Below are 22,729 nucleotides of genomic sequence, written 5' to 3' on the forward strand. Positions count from 1 at the left end.
GTAAGTGTCTTGGTCATGAGAGTCTCTTCTTCTGCTGAGATGGATCGTGAAAACTGCTCTCTTCCTGCTCCCTAATTTCATTACTACTAAATGAAGGAGAATTTTTCTTTGGAAGAAAAATTGTATTCTCTTTTTAACTAAGTCATTTGGCAGGCACAATAAATATGTAAGCTCTGGACTCTGCCAAGGGTAAAGTCTCATCATGCTTTTTTTTTTTTTTTTTTAAATAACAGTCCTTGGTCAATTTTTCATTTTCTTACCTTTTAGTCTCCACTTGACTTACCTCAGCATTCTGTGTAGAGGCTTCCACATTCAGTAGAGAAGGGGAAGTTACTGGGAAAGAGGAAAGACACAGTGGCATCTAAACATTTATTTGACTTCCCAAACACGGATGAGAGTAAGTCTGAAAGGCTCTGTAATGACTGATGGCTAAGAGACAGCCTAAGACCGACTGCTCCCTTCCTGGCCCTGTTCCAGCTCTGCCCCTGATGCTTCATTATTTCCAAGCAGGTCAAGGTGAAGATGCCTCCAACAGCTGCTCCACTGAGGGTGGTGCCTGATGTGGTTATGGATGCAAGGCTCTCCTGTGGCCTCTCAGAAGGAACAGTGATCTGGGCAGAAACGTGTCTACTGGGATGTGTCACCAGTGCTCAGCAATCAACTTTGGGGCTGTGGGCGTCTGCCGAGTCCTAATCACATGCAGGTGTGCAGCCCTTCAGCAGTGGCCAGTAGGAGGAAACCCAGATGTTCTGCAGAGCCTGAGCAGGGTGGATTTGTAGAGGCGGGATTCTAGTCCCTCTGTGAGGGAGGGGGACCCTGCAGGTGCACCCACACCCCCTGGCTGTAATGGACGCCCAGTCACAGGGTCACATTCCCATCCCAGGGAAGAGAAATGTTCCCATAGACTTACCAGCAAGGAAACCTGTCCCAATGTGGAGAGGTCAGCACAGGCCCTTTTGCCAGAATGTTTGAGGAATGCAACACAAAATGAGAATGCTCTACTATCCTCAAGCACGGTCTCGTGTATTGTTGCTATAATTCCCACTTGGGGTGCTACATGGGGCCAGCGCTCAACAAATAATAAGCCACATATTTGGTAGTTGCTAATACCCAAACCCCAGAGATTTTCTAATCATAGAACAATGAAAGTAATAATTGCAGTCATACTGCACAAGATGAATCCACCATGAGGTGTAGAAGCCGTGCTTTCTTGTAGCTCCTTGGTGCCAGGAAACAAGCAGTTGATGTGCTTGGATCTGTTTTACCCAGTTGTGCATTGCTCTGCCAGGGAAATGCTTACAGGATAAAAGAGCAAGTGCATATGTCCAACACTTGCACTGACATACCCAGTTGGAGGATGAGGAGGCCCTGAAATGGGCTTTCCTGATAGTCTGACCGACTGTGAGAATGCACATTTCTTCAAAGTTTGCCTATTAGGCATGGCTGAAACTTTAAGAAATTTAGATATCCAAATTATACAGTATTCCACGTGGCAAGCTCTATTCTCTAAGGTATGCCAGTGCAGAGGTAGTTAAGACAGAGTCCATCTTCTAGAACTCTCATTAGAAGGATAGAAAGGAATACAGGTGGTGGGGGCAACAAGCAGACCAATAACGACATCATTTCTGCAACAATGAGGAGTGTTTCCGTGGAGCCAGGGCCAGAGCATCCTGGAGGCTCAGAGGGAAGGATGGACTGCTCGAGGAGGCTGGAGCAGTTGGTATTTTGGGCCAAGTCTTACGGGTGAGGTAAAAGTGGGCAAAATTGCAGTCAAGGCAGTGATTCCCAAGGTTTAAGAGCACAGATGTGTAGAGGGGCCAACTAGTGACTGTATCTGGTGAGGAGCATCAGGTGCCAAGGATGCGTGGCAGAGGTGCTGAGCCTGTGACCAGCCTCCTCTTTTTTTTTTTTTAAACATTTTTTTCATTGTAGATAGACACAATACCTGTTAGAGTCTGTAAACAAGTCAAGATGGCGCCTAGCATATTGCCAGAGGGAGTGGTTTGTGAAGTAACGCCAGTGAGCCATTAAGTGTGGAGATTCCTTATTGGTTGACTGCTGTATCTAGTTTATGTTAATTAATATAAGCTGTGTGGAATGTATATATACCGCTCCTGTCCTACAATAAAAGGCTCCCACTCCTGCTGTATCAATCTACACAAGTTGCTCCTCACCCCCCTCGGTTATTTTGCTGCAGCCGGACTGTGGCAAATACCTTTATTTTATTTGTTTATTTATCTGTGATTCTGAGGCTTGAACCCAGGGCCTCTCACATGGGAGGCAAGTGCTTTACCACTGAGCCACAACCCCAGTCCCCAGTCTCCTCCTCTTAACCCATTACTGGATGCAGTTTTTGCCTTGGAGACCCTTTGTTGCAGCTTTTATTCTTTTAAAATGGCTTAGTTGTTACCAACTACCTGCTTTTTACTTCCTCTGCCAACCAGGCTTTCACTTGCCCTTCACATGACTCCCTTTCCCATCCCTCCACTTTCTCGAGCTTCCCCTGTGGCCTCCAGGAGGCAGCCCAATGCAGAGGAAAGAAGGGCATGAAGCGAAGGCTCTGGAGTAGAGGCCTGAATTGGAATCCCAGAGCTCACCCACCAGCTGCCAGATCCTGAGCAAGGCACTTAACTTTGCACCTCAGGAGTGATCCGGAAACTGAGCATGGTCAGAGCATCCCACTGCAACAGTACAGGGATTCTTGATCTGGATTCGCTTTCCTCTATTCCAAACCCATCCAAGTTCTACCTTTTCTTCTGGGAGTAGGGACAGCCTCTTCCCTCTCTCCCTAGGAGCTTTCTCTTTATAAAACTGTGGCAACTGGGGGACTCTTGGGCCCTTGCCATGCTCTGAGACATCACCAGTAGTCTCACCAGGCATCATACTCAGGGACACCAAGCTTGCTCTGGAGATGTCTTTGTTATGGTTGGAGAGGCCAAACCCATGTCCACAGCCACTCTCCACCTAGCCAATGCGATCACTTACCTACATTTGCTTGGGGCACTGTCAGGAATCTCAGTCCTCTTGGGAAGCAATCAGAAGGACACCTAGACACTTCTGTCCTTGCCCCTCCTTCAGGAAAGCTTTGTTCAAAGCCTCAGAGATAAATCTGTCAGACAGTATGCTTAGTCCCTGCCTCTGACCTCTCCTTCAGCCCTACCTCTAAGGGAAGGAGCAGCCCACGTATGTCCTTACCTCTTTTCTCCTGCAAGAGAAGACAGCAAAAAAGAGAATGTCTCATGCTATCTAAGAAATGCTTTGCACCTTTTCTAAGTCAACTGTGAGAGCATCCTGGGCTATGTGGGGAGGCTGAGTGGCCTGAGGCCAGAAAGCAGAGCCAGGTGAGCAAGTGTCACCCCACTGGATGAGCCAAAAATGCTAAGACTACAAGAATCAACTTACAGACTGGGAAAAACAGCCGAGACTGAGCTAGCATGGGGTCTTCCACTGCATTGAAGACAGGTTAGAGGAAAACAAGTTTATCATCCTTTCCCATTAGGTACAATTTCATAGAGTATCCACCATAAGCTGGCAAGGGGCCAAATGCCACATGCATGACCTCATTGTGTCCCCATTAAAAACAAAACAAAAATCTTCTCCCAAATGAAAACCTCAGATAAATACTCATATTATCCCAGTTTCAGATGAGGAACTGGGGTTGGGGGGTGTTGGGGAGGTGTGGAGTCTTATGTAGCATCTAAGACCTAATAAACGACAGATCTGAGCCTAGGTCCCCATTTACTGTCATGAAGAAATTTGCTTTCTGGAAAATAAACAATGAGAGACAGATGCAGGAGAGAACATGTTGGTTTTTTTTTTTTTTTTTTTTAAACTTTTTATAAATTCAAAAACCACCTCAAAATTCCAAAATGAATTTCTAAGTAGAGAGAAAACATTATTTTCCCTTGAACCATTTGAGAGCTAACGGACATGGTACTCCATGGCCCCCAGATACTTCACTGAGTCCTCATTCTCTGACTTCTGCACAATATAATCATGAAATTGGAAAAAAATTAATCATTATTTTACTTCCAGCTAATAATCTTCAGACCATGTTCAAGTTGTACAAATTGTCCCAGTATTTTATAATAAAAACATCCAATACAGACTCAGGTGTCCTGTCAGGTTATGTCTCTTTTAGTCTTATAGTCTGAGATTGCTTTTGTTTTAATATAATGTATGATGAAGAAAAATCAAGGCTTTTGAGGTCACTGGCTCTTCAGGCATTGAGTACAGAAGCGATGGCCAGTGGCTCTGGCAGTCTTGGACATAGGCCATTGGAGCTGCAGGGGACTGCCTCTGGAGCTTCTCTCATGACACTGTGAGTCAAGGCTCCAGCTGACACTTTTCATTCAGTATTTAGACAGCTTAGCTTTCTAAGAAGTTTTTTGTTTTATTATTATTATTTTTTGGTCCCACTTTACAACTGAGCTACATCCCCAGCCCCTTATTATTTTTTATTTTGAGACAGGGTCTCATTAAATTGCTTAGGGACTTGCTAAGTTGCTGAGGCTGGCCTCAAACCTACAATCCTCCTGCTTTAGCCTCTCAAGTTGCTGGAGTTACAGATTTGCACCAACACACCTGGCAGATGGTAAATCTTTGACAAAGACCATCCTTGTGGCTGCCTGAAACATATAGGCAGAACTTCTAAAAAGTGGATTACATCCACTGTTCATTGATTTTTGTCTTCTATGTAATTCCTAATGAAAGAAAGTGGACTTTATAATCCCCTGGAATCCGATTCTTCCTTCTTTAAAAGAAGTAACAAGAAAGTGGTTTTTTACTTTAATAGTGAGACTTCAATCCCAATGTAACTTGGGCAAACTTCTTAAACTGTATACTCTCCCCCCAACACAGAAATCAGGCCAGACAAGATCACAAAAACATTTATTTTGCAAATTCACTGGTGTTTAGATGATAAGCAGGAATTAAGAGCCCATATCTCTCTAAGCTCTAAAAATTAAAAATTATACAATTTTGTATGAGCAGACGTCTGAAATACAGAGTATTTTTTAAAAAAGGTGTGGATGTTACTTTTTAATACAGTAGGTCTGATTTACCAGTTCTTGTTTATGTGAGTGATTTAGTGCTATTAGGGACCTACTGTATATAGGACTCAGAGCCACAAGTCCAAGCTTCTAATGTCAGCTTTCCAGAAGGCCCCATGCAGATGCTGATGAGGACTTGTGTGGAGCCCTGTGCCCACAGCAGGTGTATCTAAGGGCTCTTCTTCTTGAAGTAATAACACTCCTTGTGTGGAGCTTGGCTTTCCCCCTCTGCATCATTTGCTCCATTTGCTCTGATGCAGAAGCCAGGCCAAAGGACAGTAACTCATTCAACACACACCACAGGGCTGGCAGCACACTGGAGCTGGATCTTTTATTAGGGGGCCTTAGGTATTGAGAGGAAGGAGAGTTATCTCATTGTCCTTAAAGCATAATAATGCCCAGAGGGCTTTCCTTTAGAAGAAAACTGGAATGTTTCTGATTGGTCATCAACTGTCACTGCAACTGTGGGACTTCTTGGCTCCTAAGGTCTCAGGATACAGTTCTCAGCCAGAGAACCTGCTTCTCTCTACTAGACCTCCATGTGTCCAGAAAAGTTGAAATCACATAATTTAATGGCTTACTTTGGTTTGTTAGCAAAATAACCTATTCCCAACAAATAATGTTAATGCAAATGGAGAACCAATTTATGCTAATACTGTACTCAGAATTTTTTTTCTTTTTTAATATTTATTTATTTATTTATTAGTTTTCGGCGGACACAACATCTTTGTATGTGGTGCTGAGGATCAAACCCGGGCCGCACGCATGCCAGGCGAGCGCGCTACCACTTGAGCCACATCCCCAGCCCTGTACTCAGAATTTTAAAATGCCTTCCCCCAAATTATTTACTAGGAGATTTTCACAAGAATGCACAGTAGTTAAGACCCTTATTCTCACCAAGGGCTAGCGAAGTACTTGGCTCACTGTTGGTCTTCAACATAGAAGGAGCAACTGCACATGGGCCCATACAGATCTGACTGGGACTGTCCAGAGCCTCCCCTTGCTGGCTTAGGAGGTGAGGGGACTGCAGGGGGACCATCACCTGGAAAGTTAAGGCTCCATACACGGCTTGCTGGCTGCCCTGTGACAAGAGGCAGAGTTGGGATTCTTCAACGACTTTTCATCTGTTTAGTTGACCAGAATACTGTGGTGAACTTTATTCTTGGTCTAATGCAGGCAGATCACGATGTCACCCTAATGATCTCAGGTGAGACTTGTGCTAAGGTAGACTGGACTCACTCTCACCTTCCATCCATGTTCACTGCCAATATCCACTGCTCATCACTTCCTGCATCCTTGTTGTGAACTCGTACACTTCACATAACTGACCACACTCTTCATATTCACTGGTCTCTTCTATATTCTCACAATTACTTATTTATTTTCATTTCAGTATATCTCTTACATTTTCATTTAAGTATTTCATAATTTCCTCCAGAAAAACCTGTTCTACAAGGTAACTTAATTAAAGTCACCTAAATTTAGATTTTTCTTTTGTCTGCAAGAATCCCGTTGACTAAAATACATCACATGGTGCCACTGGACTCTTAAGCAAAGGGGAGTCCTTGTGTGGATCACGGTGTTCCAGAGTCTTGGAAAGTGTGCCATTGATGCTATGGAATGATTCACCACGTGTTCACTTCAGCTTTTAGACAGGGAGCTGGGAGTTTTTAAGCCAAGAAGTTCTCACTTTTTTCTTTCTAACATTAAAGATCAAAAGTAATATTTAATCTTTTAAGCATAGTTAATCTACTGCCTCCATGATCTGGCTGTAGGTGCTTGTTTCCTGCATAGTGTTTATATTTTGAACAGATTATCTTTCAGCCAGTTAGCAACCATGTCAGCTATTTCCTGGCTAAAATGGAGGATAAAAGCATGAGGTATTTTTTTCTCACAGAGTCGAATATCTCCTTCTGGAAAATCTTTCTTGATGTCTTCATAGTACTTTTTTGGACACCAGCGATCTGTGGCACCATAGTAAAATGTAAGCTGAAAGACAAGATAGCATCCAGTGTTAGAAAAACTTTTCTACCCAACACAGATGTGACACAGGACAGTTTTACTCTATCAACCCTAATCTGAATATGGGACATGTGAGGCTGCTTTTATGGAAGTGCTGGTCTTCACTCATTTTGTAGTATTCCAGAGGGTAAATTATTAGCAACCAAGTCTTAAGGAGCAGACTTACTTTGAATCCCTTCACAGAGATTTTTCTGGTTGTCACTTGGGCTCCAGTTTTGAATGCTGCAGAGGACCTGTGGCTTATACATTTACCACTTAATTTACTATTCCCACTCTCACTTTAACCAGTTCTGTGCAATCCAAAAACCCCTAAAAAGAAAACTTGTTTTCCCCTGTCAATTGGCAGGATATGAATTTCTTTTGCTTCCTGGAGAATAGGAGAGCCGAGCAGTTGCCTGGTGCTTCCTCCTGGCTTCCAATAGCTCTAAGAGCTCATTCTTATTGTTCTAGAGTTGCCACTACTGTGGCTAGTCATGGAAGCATACATTTCCCAGGATCTCTCAGCAATCACTCTGTTATAGCTTCATCTTGAAAAACTGCTAAAAGTACAAGCTGTCCACCTACCAACATGGCTAAAAACTTCAGGTTCTCTCTAGATCACCTTCTACATTTACTACCAGGAAGTCTTGAAAACTATATTCAGGAAACAGCATACATGGTAGTCACATGCAGGATTGTTCAGCGTATCCCCAGAGCATGACACTGTGAAGTCTAAAAGTCCAGACGTGGGTTGGTGCCGAGCAGGTGTGCTCTGGTGCATGCCTTTGAATGAAGATGCCGAGTATGGAAAAAGCCACACTGGGACCCTCCCACTAGTACATGCTTTGCGGGAGAGTCCTATAAAAACTGTAAGATGGAAGAGGAAGCCAGAGGAAAGCAAGGTAGAAAAGACCTCTCTTCACAAAGTTCCCTTGACAAGAACATCACTCTACACCTCCTGTTGCTTTCTAATTGGCATTTTGGGGACAATTTCCATGAAGAAGCTAATATTTTCAGTGAGACAATTAAAACTTGAACTATTCCCAACAAGATACAGCTTGATGAGCCATCAGCCCTTCTCTCTTGCATAGGGTGCTATGTAGTTGAGTGGGGTTATCAGCATGGATTATAGGGACCCTACACCCACACCTCAGGGTATCAAGAAACAAACTACATCCATGGGGCCCATAGTGTCCATGGCAGGTTACGAAAAGTGTTGTCAGTGTTTAATACAGGTAATAGTGAAGATTCTAGACTCCCCTATGTTCACCTGAATTCCCTTCTCAATTCTCCACGGCTGGTAACTGTTTAGAGTGGGCTCTGTTTAGTTAAATCCCTAATTGATGGAGGGGTTAAGGTTTTTAAAAATTTGTTTTGTTTCAAAAGTTCTTCAGGCTAAATTCACTGAAGGGCTCTCTATGAAAATCTTGGCTTACAAGTAAAACACGTGGTTATCTAATGCCTTTAAAAACACTGGCTCGAGATACTTCCTGTTCCTTATAGATTATAAATCATGAGCCATAGATCTGCCCAGCAACTCTGCACTGTAACCCTAAACAGGAAAATGAAAAAGTATGGAGTGTGTGGAGGCAGTGGTGGGGGATGGGGAAGGACAGGTGAAGCAGAAGGGAAGGGAACGAACTGGATACCAGGACACAGTGGCTAAGAGTGCACACGGTTACCCTACAGGCATTTAAACATGAACAGCTGTGGAAACTGAGGCTGATACACAGACCCTGCGCTGCGTGCTTTCCTTATATTACCTCTTTGCACCCTTTCAACAGTGCTCTGAGGGTGGTATCTTATCCCTATTTTACAGAAAAGGAAACTGAGGCTTAGTGGGATTAACTTGCTCAAGTTCAAGCAATGAATGAGCTATAAAGTTGGGTTATAAAACACAAAGCCTGAAGACTGGGAGGTCCTGAACTGGCTATGAAAACTAATGAGGGTAATAATTGCTGACAGGAGCAAACCCATCTACCTGTCCTTTAAGTCTTCTCAACACCTGTGTAGCTCCTTTCCGTGGGCACTGAGTGTCATGGTGCCACAAGTCACAGGGTAATAACTGCTATAAAAATACGGCAATTGTTAACTAAGAATCTTAGACTATTAGCAGGATATTTATATTCAAAGGTTTAGAACATTAATTATTTCCTATGGTTTATTTCTCCTTAGCATTTGTTTCAATACTCATGAGAGTTGATAAAATACATATTATTGAAATAGAGATTTGTTCCCAAGTTGTTGTCATGTTAAGTAATTTTTTTCTACTAACACAAAATTTAATTTTCTCAGTTCTTCTAGATTTTGGTTTCCCAGGACTGTACTTTTGCTGTTCTTCTTGTGTTTTCTACAGGAAAGTGAAATTATGGTTACTACAGTCTCTGAGCTCTTAGATGTATTTTCCTTTAACGCCTCCTTCTCCTCCTGTAAGTTGCTAACCTCTTGCCATGTAGAAGCAACATTTTTTCCCTCTCAGGTTTTGTTTTTGTTTGTTTATTTTGGTCTATGAACTTTTGGTCAGTGAATTGCTAAAGATGACAGATCAAAAGTTTCACAAAAATGACTCATTCCACATTTGGTACTGGGCTAAGTGGCTGAAATTTAGAAGTGAGGGACACAGAAGCTCAAAGACCAGGAGAGAGAACAGGTCTGTACCAATGGGCCCTCCAACACAGCAGGCAGACAACAGGCAGGGACAAAGCAGGAAAAAGGAATTCTGCCCCAAGGAAGTCAGCAAAACCTTGAATACGTACTTGGAGTTACTGACTTTCATGCGTTACTAATAGAGAATTTAATACTAATAGAACAAAGAAATATTAGAAACCATAGTATGATTTGGCTAGTAACTAATGAAATCCATTCAATGACATATTAACATCTTAACATATTAACAATGAAAAAAGTCACACCAAAATCTCTCTCTGTTCAACAGGCTAATGGGGCTATAGTTCTTATAGGAATGGCAAGTCCAATAAAAGGATAGTTTTTCAAAGTTTAATAAGTGTGTGTGTGTGAACACATTTTTTTTTCTTTTTTTAACCTTGTGGATAAACTGAATTTTAGAAGCTTTGTAGATCATAATTCACCATGTAGCCAAATTTGGCATAAACTGAGCTTCACTCCTTCAGTCTTTGGCAGTTTGTTCCATGATTCAGCATAGATTGGAGCAGAGTGGGAAGTGGCATTTCTGGAGTGAAAGGACTGCTCATAATGCTCTTATATCACAGTACAGTGAGATAATTTTATTTACACTAGGGTAGAGTGATTTGTGAAACTAGTCAGTCATTATGTGGGACAGGGAGAGGGCATGGTGGGCCGGTGCAGTGTTAAGACCTGGGCTGGGGCCATACCCACCCAGACTGGAACCTTGGTTCTGCATTAATTAGCACTGTGAACTTGAACTAGTTGCTCAGCCTACCTGTCCTTTTGTTCATCTGTAAAGTGGGGATTAAAACAGCTACCTTGTGGGCTAGTGGTGAGATCAGGAGACTAAACACAGGAAGAAGTTTACACACAGTAGGCACTATTAAAGAGTGGCTGCATGACAGATGAGGACAAAGGGAACTTCCAGACACAGACTGTGTGCTGGTGGGGTGGGGCAGGGAATCTGTTTACATTCTGCTCCACAGTGGGAACTGTATCATGATTTTCAATTAGTCTTTGAGAAAATATGTTTTCTTCTGATAAGCTACTTTTGACATAAGGCAGGCTCAGAAAAACAGATATTAAATATTTTCTAAACCTAAAGCAAAAGTGTGTGTGTGTGTGTGTGTGTGTGTATTTCCAGAAATTATGAAGAAAGAGATTGAATGGAAGATAAGTCATCAACTTAATAAACAGAGAGTACATTCCGTGTCCTCATACTGTCACTAAGACTCGGCTCATGGAGTAGATTCTTTAAATCTATTTAAAAAATAAAACCTACATTTCCTTGTAAGTAAGATCTTGCACCCAGGTACAGTGTCAATTGGGTATCTTTGGTTGCAAATCTTCCAAAGTGTAGGAAGGCACCTGCACCTAGGGTGTGTTACTTCTCACTCTGGTGGCAGCTGGGGCAACTGCTTGCCTGGGCTGCATAAGACACCCTTTCTGGCACACTACAGGGATCTGTAGCTCCCAGGGTGCTGAGTTAGCAGGCTGCTGCTAGGGTCATGTGTTGATTTCTTTAGAGTGTCTTGAGCTATCATGTGTAGGGTGGGACAAACAGCTGGTTGGCTCTGGCAAAAGTGATCAGAGGATGTTGCAGATGCTCAGTGAGAAGCGTGGTCTCCTTTCTCTGACTTTGAGAGGTCAAGAAAAAGGATTTTATTCTACCTTCTCCGCTTTTACTTTCCTTCTCTGGAATAGCTCCCACAAGACCAAGCTTTTTGTTTGTTTTTTAAAGAAGCAAAAGGTCAAATACAAAGCAGCCAGTTGCTTACCAAGGCATGGACACATATCAGGAGGCCTATGTTAGTCAGCTTCCTATCACTGTAACAAAACCCAAGATAACCAACTTATAAAGAGAAAAGGTTTATTGTGGCTGACAGTTTCTAGTCCACCATCAATTGGTCTTGTTGCTTTGGGCCTGTGATATGCAGCATATCATGGCAGGGATCATGTGGTAAAGGAAGCTGACCACCTCATGGCAGCTGGGAAGTGAAGAGATAGGAAGGGGCTAGATTCTCACGATTCTCTGGGAGGGCATACCACCCCATGATCTAAGACCTCCTGGTAGGCCCCATCTTTTATTTAAAGTTCTGTCACCTCCTAATAGCACCAAGCCTTTAACACATGGGGTTTGGAGGAACTTCTAGGCCCAAACTAAGGCAGACCCCTATTTCCAAGCTAGATCTCTGTCCTGCCTTCACTCCCTGTTTTCATCCCTTCCAGCTTTCCAGGCTGGAAGGTACTGACTCTAGGTTTTCCAGTGTAGAGAGAATAGGCTGGATGATGGCAGCAGGCTTCTGCTTCCACTTCCCACCAGAGCACAAGACAATCAGGCCTTGACCTTGTGACATTAAATGAAACCTATTCTATAGCACAAGCATCTCCTTTATTTCTTCTTACTTCTTCAGGGACACAAGTAGCTATAATGCTTTACAATTTCACTGTGGTCTTTCTGAACAAGAAAGGAAAATTATTAAGGACATTTAATTTTCAATTTAACTAATTTTCTTTCTTCCTTTTTATCCCTACCTGATTCAGTTACCATTTTTGAGAAAATAAGAATTAAAATCTCAAAGAAGAGAGAGGGGAAAACATAACCCTTCCCAGTCATGGAAGCCTGCTTCCCTCTGCAGGCACTAGGGAACAGGGGAACAGAGGTGTCAAAGGAGCAGGACCCTGGTCCCATTAGGGTCCTGCCTGGACCACCTTGTGGTGGCTCTGGTGGCCAGAGGATGACACAGATGCTCAGTGAGGAGCTCTGTCTCCTCTGCTTGACTTTGAGAGGTCGAGGGAAATGATGCCATTCCCACCTTCTCCACATTTCCAAAGGCATGCAGTGTGAGGCTCTTTCCTTCTTGTTTGGCTACTGTGTATAGAAATCACTTCCCCTTGTCAAGGAAGTCATGAAGCCACTTAGTGATATTAGCTTTACCATATCCTTACCTGAGACTAAAGCTGATCCAAGGTGTCTACTCACCTCTGCTGAGGCAAATGAGTACAAAGTATTGGGAGTCAAAAATGAATCCTCCTGTATTTCTGTTCCTCACTGGTTATATGCCTCAGGAAAGTGGTAGATGTGCTGGAATGTTCTACTTAACTAACTGAGAAATCACTCAGTTCAGCTCATCAAGTTCTCTGCATTGGGGTACTGGGCTGAGTGCTACTGTGTTTCTTCTTGTCAAGGTTCCTGTAGACAGCTCCCTTAGGTATTGAAGTGGGAGCAGTGGCTACGAAACAGAATGGGACTGGGCATTCCAGGGTCTCTTGGCCAATTCTTAACATCACTCACATCTTTCATTACACAATGAAAATATCTGGGAAGGGAGTATGTATGGGAAGGAAAAGTTCAGCAACTAGTCTTTTTCTAAAGTACTCATAGGTATACACAGGCTATATCTTAATAGAAAATAACAAACATTCATTAAGTACTTATTATGTGCCAGATACTAAGTCTGAATTACAGTATTAAATGATTTTATTGATGGAAAAATGAGGGACAGTGAGGTTCAGTAACTTAAGCAAGCTCTCATTACTAAGTGGCAGAGCTGGAGTTTGAGTCTAGGTTGTGGCACTGAGGACTCTCATGGACTCTGCTCTCCAACACACTTACCTCCTTTCAAGCAGGCTCCCCGGAGTGCTCAAGGGTATGTCTCAAATGAAGCTCTCAAGGTCAAAATGATCAAGATAAAAACAAACCTATCTGCTTCCAGGATGATTATAACATTCTGGACAGGCTTCAAATTAAACAGGCAGAACTAACACAATCTGTTTCAGACTAAGGCTTGGCGGAAAGGCAGTCCTGGTTAGCGGGTCCACGGAACACTTCCTATGCTCCACCAAGCAGGACACGTGCATGTCAGAAGGATTTGCATGGCCATTCTGTAAGCAATGGCATGCTAGTTCTTCCCAAAGGCAGCATGCACCTCTGGGTAAGGAGGATGGGGAGAGAACCACTATAGAGGGCTCCTGTTTCTGAGGACACTTTACCCTTTCCCAGGCTACACTGTGGCTCTGGTTTGGCACTCTGGGGTAGGGGCCGCACTTCCTTGAAGGTAGCCCCTCCACCTCTTCTCACCTTCATGTAAAAGCTACACCCCATGTGTCCTCTTGAAGAAAAATTTCAGACTCCTATGCAGTGATAGTGATGCTCAGATTCAGTCTGGAAGTAGCACACACCAGCTGTTTCCATAAGCCTGGGCCAAAGATGGTCACGGCAGTTCAGAATTTCCCTCCTAAGTGAGTTCTAAATGAAAACTTTAAGTTTATGACTAAATACTAATAATGCACTTTTCTAGGAAGGAGACATGTATCCCTTTTGGTTTAAAACAATGACAGAACAAGGGAATGCTGACCTCCTAGTTGTCTTGGACACACTGGGTGCCTTATAAAGCAGAGTAGGCCCCAGAGGCTCTCAGACACATGGGGATTAGAGTGGTGAAAATGTACAGTTGATTCTCTTCCCTTGGTTTATTCCATCTTGGTTCTCATCTATGTTCCTTCCCCCTCCATTCCCATCTTATTCGTTGGCTCCTCTTACCCCCAATCCATATGTTGGGTTCCCCAAGGATCAGTCTTTTGATCTTGTCTCTCCCTGCAATGCACATTTCCATAGGTTGCCACTCTCCATGCTCATGGCTTCATCTAAAGGCCTAACATGTCCAAATCTAAATCCAGCCCAGGCTCCTCTTTTAAGCTTCATTCCATATATCCAGCTATCTGCAGACATGTATTCACTTGGCTGGACCATGATCTCAAACCCAAGCACCAAGTTAATTACTCTCAACCACCTCCCACAACTTGGGGCTGCTTCTTCTGTGTTCCTTCGTTATTGCCCAATCCAGACACAGAGAAATAATCTTAGATTCCTCTGTCACATTCTGTTTTAATTAAGTGACATTGATTCTACCTCCTAAATCTTTATATCCCTAAACTCACTGCCTTCATTCTTGTAAAAGCCTTGTAAATAGTCTTCCCACCTCCAATTTCATTATTTCCCAATATTCTGCCACACGTTTTCCCCCAAATACTCTTTCTCATTTGTTCATCTCACCACATCCTGAGGGCTAACTAATATGCACTGGCTGTTCATAGCTGATACATTTCTGATTGGTAAGAGGCTATGTCATGTAGTTGTCAAATATTCAGAATATTACCCTGTTGTTACCTCCTTGCTTGGACCCTCCAATGGCTCCCCAACAACTTGATCTCTTTAGTGCAGTACATCATGCCTTATTCTCAGACCAGTGCCAAGTCACCATGTCATGCCACCTAACCAATGCAGGGCTTCTTCACCTGGGGTCTACAGACCTATGTATGTCCATGACTTGTGGGTCAGGATCATGTAAACTTGAGGAAAAATTATATCTTAATTTTAATTAAACTTTACCATTTGGCATTTCCCTTAGTTACAAATAGAAGCAACAAACTGGTATTAGTAATGCCTATATTTAGTAACCTATAAAAATTTTGGATACTTTAAAATCACAGTAAACTTGTAGATAACTAAGAATTTAATTAAACTTTTCAGTACAAATTTGCCACAGCAATTCTATTATATTTTGTTATTCAATGTGTTAATAAATATGCACACATTACTATATCACAGATCCGTTTTTAAAATATTTTGATAATTATATTTTGGTATAATTGTCTTCTTTTGTAATCTCCTGTATTTATTTTATGTCCTTAAAAACATTATTCTTAGAAGAGGTTCACATATTTTATGTGAGAGAGCCAAAGAGATCATTGTTACAAAAAATTTTAGAATCTATACTCCAAAGGATTCCCAATCGATGTCTCACACCATCCATCTATGTAGCATATATTTATTGATTTTTTTAAAATCAAGTACTATGAATTGTGCTGGGTCCCAGGGGAATCCCCAAATCAGGATAATACAGTTCCTAACCTCAAGGTGAAAGACAGAGGACCATTTAAATACTGTCTGACAAATGCAATATTATCAATTTATATATGCAGCCAAGAGAGTCAAAGGGAAGACCATCTTACCAAAACCAGGGCTGGGGAAGGCCTCTTGGAGATGACAATGTAGCCAAGTTATTTATTATGATTATTATTTGTTCTTTTTAGATATACATGACAGTAGAGTGTACTTTGGCATACTGTACATACATGGAATATAACTTATTCTAGTTAGAATCCTATTCTTGTGGTTATACGTGATGTGGAGTTACTCTAGTCGTCTATCATATACAAGAAGAGGAAGGTTATGTTCAATTAATTCTACTGGCTTTTCTAATCCCCCTCTTCCTCCCTCCCCTTTGTTTCCCTTTGTCTAATTTAATGGACTTCTATTTTTCCCCTCCCCATGTGGAACCAAGTTTTAAAGTACAAGCAGGATTTAGTCAGGTGAATACATAACAATCCATGACGCCATAAATCATGGTATACTCTTCTGGAAACAACTATAAGTATGATATATTGGCTTCAGGAAAGGAAAGTAAGTATTGAGCACTGAAGCACTGCAAATAAACAAAACTGTCCAATAATGGGTATAAAGTATGTAGACCTTAGAAGGAAGAAAATCGGCTCAGTAGATTTTTTTGGAATTAAAAAGGCCAGTTTTTCTCAAGAATATAAAAATCCCTCTTCATGAGGACAATAAAAATCCAGTGTTGCAAAATTTGAATTTATAACCAATGCCCGCTGATTATGTCATGCCAGTTTTCTATTGAAGGAGGAGAAAGAATCAGAAAGCCACCTGCATGATACAGTAGAGACACTGTACCTTTCTAACTTTCCTGTGGCTTTCTGGCTATGTGGCACAAAGTTACATATTTCCAAACTATTTTTAGTTGAATAACTGAGATATATGGAATGATTTTTGCAACAATGTGTGGCTCAAAACCTCTTCCCATTGGATAGCCCTGGATACGTATGAAGTTCCTAAATGCCTTTGTTTGGGTGGAAATGGGATAGCATATCTTTTCACCAGAATACCTAAAATTGGGATATTTCAAATCTCAGGAGGTGGTTTTTAAGTTTGACTAATTATCAGGGTGTTTGGAAGGCAGGAGGCAATGCCTACTCTCTTCCTGGAACTATGCATCCTGTTAACTTTCCTTATTTCTCAAGCATACCGGGACATGTTATGTTGATTTGACTTTTATCAATATTAAATTACAGCATGCTTCCTCTTTTTCATTACAGAAACAAAAAAAAAATCGCAATAAACTTCCTGTGTCTTTGTACCAAGTTTCACTCAGAAATTGGAATTATATTATTTGAGTGGAGAGCTCAAATTTAGCTCGCAGAAAGCATAATTAATGAATTGCAAGGTAGTTGTGAATCATTAAACTAAACAATGCCGTTTCCCCAAATTCTACAAATACATTTAACACCGCCTTAGAAACAAAAGTATTCTCTGGAGTTGGAAAAGTGTATTTCTGTATTGTGTGTTAGCACTAACCTTGAAATGTCTGCCATCTACCATTATACCCCCGTATTTCTCCCATAACAGTTTCAGTAAACTTACATCCCTGACACAGTTACCATGAACAGACCTCTATCTGGGAATGATTACACATGCATATGGATTTAACTTAACACAGGAATAAGTTAGCACCTTTCTTTGACCTCTTTCTGAGCACAACATACAAACAGAATCCAGAACTGATGAATATCTTATAGCAGCTGGCTTCCACAGGTGGTAAGACAAGCTCTGACACAGGATGGGTCTAGTCATTTGGCAAGTGTGAGGTTTGGAAGTGAGCATTTGCCAGTCTTGTTATTAAATGGGAGTTGAATTGTTTTTATGAACTTCCAACAAGGAGAACTTAAATGTATTTTTGAAGCAGGCTCACTTACAATTTAGCTGAAAAATAAAATACTGTTTTCTTATACTTTTGCATTCCTCAATGACTAGAAGTAGTTATATAGGGTTCTCCTGAGGGCCCCAACTTCTCCATTTGATTAGTGAAGGCTTGCTTCTGGTTCAAACTTTCTCTCTCTAGACAACTGCTACTTAAGAAATACAATGACCACTATGTCCATAAGACAAACCCAGATTGTCTTCTCTATGAGTGAATATTTTCACTATTCTGAAAATATTTTTTAAAGAATATCTTCATTCTAGCTCTAGGAAATTACATTAGGAGGTTAAAGAAATATGGGTTAAGACTGTAGGCAAGTGTAGGCCAAATATCTCTGTTTATGAAGAGACTCTAAACTCAGCAGAGTATCTAAAATTTGACTTGCAGGGTCTGGACCAAATAAGAGACGGCCATTCAGCAGAGAGTATTTTAGTGCTCCCAGCAGATGCCATTATTTGGCACCAACTGTAAAGCTCTAGATTAGTGCTGACAACAAAAGATAAAGCAAGGCACATATGCAATTTAAAAGATTTCTAATAACTGTGTTAAAAAAGTATAAAGGAATGGATAGAATTTTATTTTAATCTAGTATATCTAAAATATTATCATTTCAACATGTAATCCATATAAAATATTAATGAAATATTTTCTTTTTTCAAGTAATAAGTATTGAAATTCAATGTGTTTGTTACTCTTACAGCACATCTCAACTCTGACTAGTCACAAAAAACCACATGTGGTATATAGCTATCATAAACAGCATACCTCTGGGCTACAGGGCTACAGGTGTTACTTACTTGCTAAGCCTGCACGAAGCCCTGGGTTTGATCCTCAGCACTGTGGACAATACAAAAATAAAGTGCAGCTGTATTCTATTCAGGATGGACAGACAGACAAATGTTGCCATAGTAGTGATACAGCCACACACATTCAAGGATATTGAGACATATTCTAAACCAGGGTGATCTTCTAGTTTTAGAGACTAGTGTTTCAAAATGTGTGCAAGAGTCTAGTATTTTCAGGAATAATTTGCAAATGGTGAATATTTTAGAAAACTATTCTTTGTGCCAGAATGAGACCATCTACTGCAATGTGCTGAAGAATCTGAAAGACAGGCTTACTGGTCATTGGATGATATGTCACATTAGTTTTTTTTTCCAGTTTTATTATGCTTCAACATAACTCACTTATTCCATAAATATTATTGAAACTTCTCAGTTCATTGTTAAAACAGAAAAATATTGATTATAAAAGTAGATTCAACAAAAGCAGGTAGCAAAATATATTTAAATAACTATGCAATCAGCTTTACTTACTCTGTGCAACTCTCAAGGATAACATCAACTTGAACTAGAAGTAGGACTCTGTCTGAATCTACAAACTCTCAAGGTTTTGCAGATTCTTCCCAATTCTAACCTTTCATGATCAGCCATAAAGTAATTACCTTAGATAAATGTTCCTTTATGATTTCATCATCTCTCTTCACCACCTGCATCATTTCTTGGCCTCCAAGGTAGGCAGCATTAGCTACATTTATAAAATAAAAAAGTCAAACACTTAGAATATGGAGAGCAACACAAATATCAAATTAATTTTAATCAATTCATCTACCTCCCTTTTTTATAAACCAAATGTGCTATCTGATGTGACATACTTATGAGTCTAAGAGAGGCACATGAGACAAGTAACATGCAGAGTCTCTGGAAACAAGAGCACATGCTTCCAAAGAACCTTCTCTTAACCCTGCTTGGATTCTTAAAAGTAAAGTTTAGTTGTCAAACAGTTTAATATTAGATATCACAATAGACACATGTAATTGTACCTGACAATTTGCACTATTGTGATTTAAGGACCAGAAGCACAAATTGTTACAGATAAATCATGTACACCAGGGAAACTGCATATGATAACTAACATGAAATGGTGATTTTTTTTAAAAGGAAAAAAACTAAAAAAGAATGCTCATTTTAAAAGATAGACTTACAGGATCTCTAAGAGTATTCAATGAGGATACATTCCATTATACTGGTTGAAAAATAAGCAAAGTAACCCTCACTTTCAAGATGTCTTTGATATCTGTTCTCCTGTCTTTAAATATCTGCAATTACTGATGAGAAGTTCAGTGTCAGTTTGATTCGCTTTCCTTTGAAGGTATTTGCGTGTGTGTGTGCAAGAGAGCGTGCAACTCTGAAGTGTTTAAGACCTTCTGCATATCAGTCATGAAAGATTCTCAATCTTTATGATGATGTATCATGACGTGGGTCATTTTCAATTCACTGCAAACTTCAGTTCTGGGAAATTTCTTGTATTATTGATAAGTGTTTCCTCTTGGTTTTCATTTTTCTCACTTACTTGCTCTTCTCTTTCCTGTTTTAATACATAACTTTTGTTGCGGTTCTATAATTGGTTCTTCACCTCACTTTTATCTTTTGTCCTTTCTAATGAAGTTTTAATTTGGACAATGTGTGTGCTGTGCAAGACAGCAGGGTTGGGGTGACTGGTGATGAATCTGTTTGTAGAGGCCTTCTCAGGCTCATCTTCCTTCTCGCACTTGAACTTCTGAGTCTCAACTTGGGGGAGGACAGGCTCTTTTGTAACTGGGTAGACCATCTTCTCAGCCAGTGCTATACCAGTGTATTTCACATGATGAATGATAGAGATGTTCTGTACCTGCTGTTTATTACATGTGGCTGCTGCACTTGAAATGTGGCTAGTGGGACAAAGAACTAAATTTCTAACGTAATTATAATTAATTTAACCTTCAACAGCTGCATTTGACAGTGTCTTCTGTACTAGACAGCAGGGCTGTGAGTGCTTGTTCCCTATACTTTGCTTCATCAGCCTTCCCTACTCTTGCTCACTCACTCTCATAAATTCACTGAAATTTCTTATTAGCTAAGGACTTCCCTGTCATTCTCTTATCATTCTCAAGAATTCCTTTGATATAATTTTTATCAAATGAAGGCAAGTATTTGTGATTAATTGGCTTTTTTTCAAAGAGAAGTCTTTGCTTTTTCTAAAGTAATAAATTACTTTTTTAAGAAATAATTTATTAACTTCTTTAATTCCCTCAGTGACCCTAAAAACATCTACATGATATTAATTATTGGGTTAGCCAGTTTCTTTGTTCACAATGGGGCACTTACTATGTCTTAGGTACAGGAGACGCAAAGAGATAATCCCTATCCTAGAGAATTTACACTTAAGTAGTTTTTATTTATTTTATCCCATGTGTATAATAGCAAGCTGCTTCCTCCATTTAAACATCTTAAATATAGCCATTATATAATTCCTAAAGTGAGATTTTAATCATTCTTGTCCATCTGTGATATTAGCATAAATACACATAGGGGTAAATAGTCTGCATTTCCTTGGCCTAATCTAAATCAAGACAGGCTGTTTAGTCACAGATTTACAGTAAGGATGTGTAATGCAAGACTCTAAAGTCCTACTTCCAAAGTCGGTACTCCACATTACTGTAATATAATCCAAGGAATTGATAATAACCAAATAAAACAATAGGTTAATAAATTATGGTCCATCCCCCTCAATTAATTCAACACATAACTTACTAAAAATTACGCTAAAGAATATATAATGTCAAATACATATTTAAGCATAACAGTAGTTGGAAAAAAGCAGATTACAAACTGATACAGTATGATCCTATTGTAAATAAAAGACAGATATGTGGTACAGATATATGAAATGATGAACAATAAAATAATAATAGTGGTTCTTTCTAGTTGATGGAATCCATGTTCTCCCTTTTCTTCTCCCTCTCCTCCCTCCCTTCCAACTGGTAATGGTATTCTTCCTGCAAATACAAGATCTATAATGCATCTATTCAGGAAAAGTATTTACTTGTGTTCTTCTTCTAGCCTTGAAATTGTTTTATTAGTTCTATTCAGTTATACATGACAGCAGAAAGATATTCAATTCATTGTACACAAATGGAGCAGAATTTTTCACTTCTCTGGTTGAGCATGAAGTAGAGTCACACAATTCGTGCACTCATACATGTACCTGGAATAATGATGTCCGTCTCATTTTGAGAGTGCAGGTCTTGTCCCTGGATATGAGATACCCTGTTCATTCACAGGTAGGTAGAAAGCTTTCCCTTATAGATGCAATCAGAATGATGAGCTTCTTTCCTGTTAACAGCAGGCCCTGCTGTACAGCAATCCACTTTCCAGCTCTCCTGTGTAATGTGGCTATCATTGAGTTTGACATAGATAGGCTAGTCTCAGCTAAGATTCTCAATTTTTGACACAATGTTAGAAAGACACTTATCTGCAGTGAAGGCCCCATTTATCCAAGATAGGTGGATATAACTCATTCCCCTACCTTCCCTGCAGACATAGTGGGTCTGATTTCTTTTTGTTACCAAGGGGCTGAGTCCCATATTACAAGAAGTGAAAGCACAATACTTTCTTATATGTGACAGAAGAACCTTAGGAGCAGTCCTAATTAGTCCAAGAGTGACTTATATAGTACACCTTTTCTCCTAGGTAGAAGTTCCTCATTGCAATTCTGGGTGCTTGAAATTCAACACAAAACACTCTGACCATGAGCAAAATGTTACTCTGTAATTATAAACGGTAGATTTACTTTTACCTTTCCAGATCCATTACAGAGATTCCAGTTGACCAGTGATGTTCATAATCAAATCAATTCGTTTCATATATATATATAGTATAAGAAGTATAAAATGTAAAGTAACATACCCTTCCTATAAAAATGTCTTTTTTTAGCCTTCCTATAAAAATGCCAATATAGATAGTATAGAACTTACAAAAGAATTATATTACAAAAGCTAAATCCTAAATCAACTGTGTTAAATTTGGTACTTGTTTCCCTTTGGGGGGATGTCCTATGGTAACGGAGGCCTTCAATTTACATTCTAACTAGGTAAGTAGCAATGAGTATTTACATTAGACATTCTCCAACTTTTAGTAAGGCCACATTCATTTATAGCACTGAGGGCTATAAATGCAATGGAAAGGTCACCTGGGAACTGTTAGGTAATGCCAGATAAGGTTCTGATGTTGGGTGTGGGAAGCTTAACTTTGGTGCATGGCTGCCATGTGAGATGCCTCCAAGGCCCCACATCTATATATTTGAAGTGTACTGTGTTATAGCATTAAATGTGTGGTTTTAATACCTCATACTTGGCATTTTTTAAATAAAGTT

The 22,729-nt window shown here is 40.3% G+C and overlaps 1 protein-coding gene across 2 annotated transcripts in view; it reads right to left on the minus strand.

Annotated features, from left to right (window-relative positions):
- Positions 1 to 4,873: 4,873 nt before the first annotated feature.
- Positions 4,874 to 22,729, minus strand: part of Ldah (lipid droplet associated hydrolase) — an 88,550-nt gene continuing 70,694 nt past the window's right edge. The window contains exons 6-7 of one of the 2 annotated variants that reach the window (XM_027937866.2): positions 18,981 to 19,063; positions 4,874 to 7,040 (exon numbers count right to left, since the gene is read on the minus strand). In XM_027937866.2, coding sequence (XP_027793667.1) covers positions 6,849 to 7,040; positions 18,981 to 19,063 — 275 coding nt within the window. In that variant the 3' untranslated portion in view covers positions 4,874 to 6,848. The remainder of the gene's footprint in view (positions 7,041 to 18,980; positions 19,064 to 22,729) is intronic. The other variant, XR_011704313.1, reaches the window with a different exon arrangement.

This window comes from Marmota flaviventris, chromosome 14 (assembly GCF_047511675.1).
Source record: "Marmota flaviventris isolate mMarFla1 chromosome 14, mMarFla1.hap1, whole genome shotgun sequence".
NCBI classification, from domain to species: Eukaryota; Metazoa; Chordata; class Mammalia; order Rodentia; family Sciuridae; genus Marmota; species Marmota flaviventris.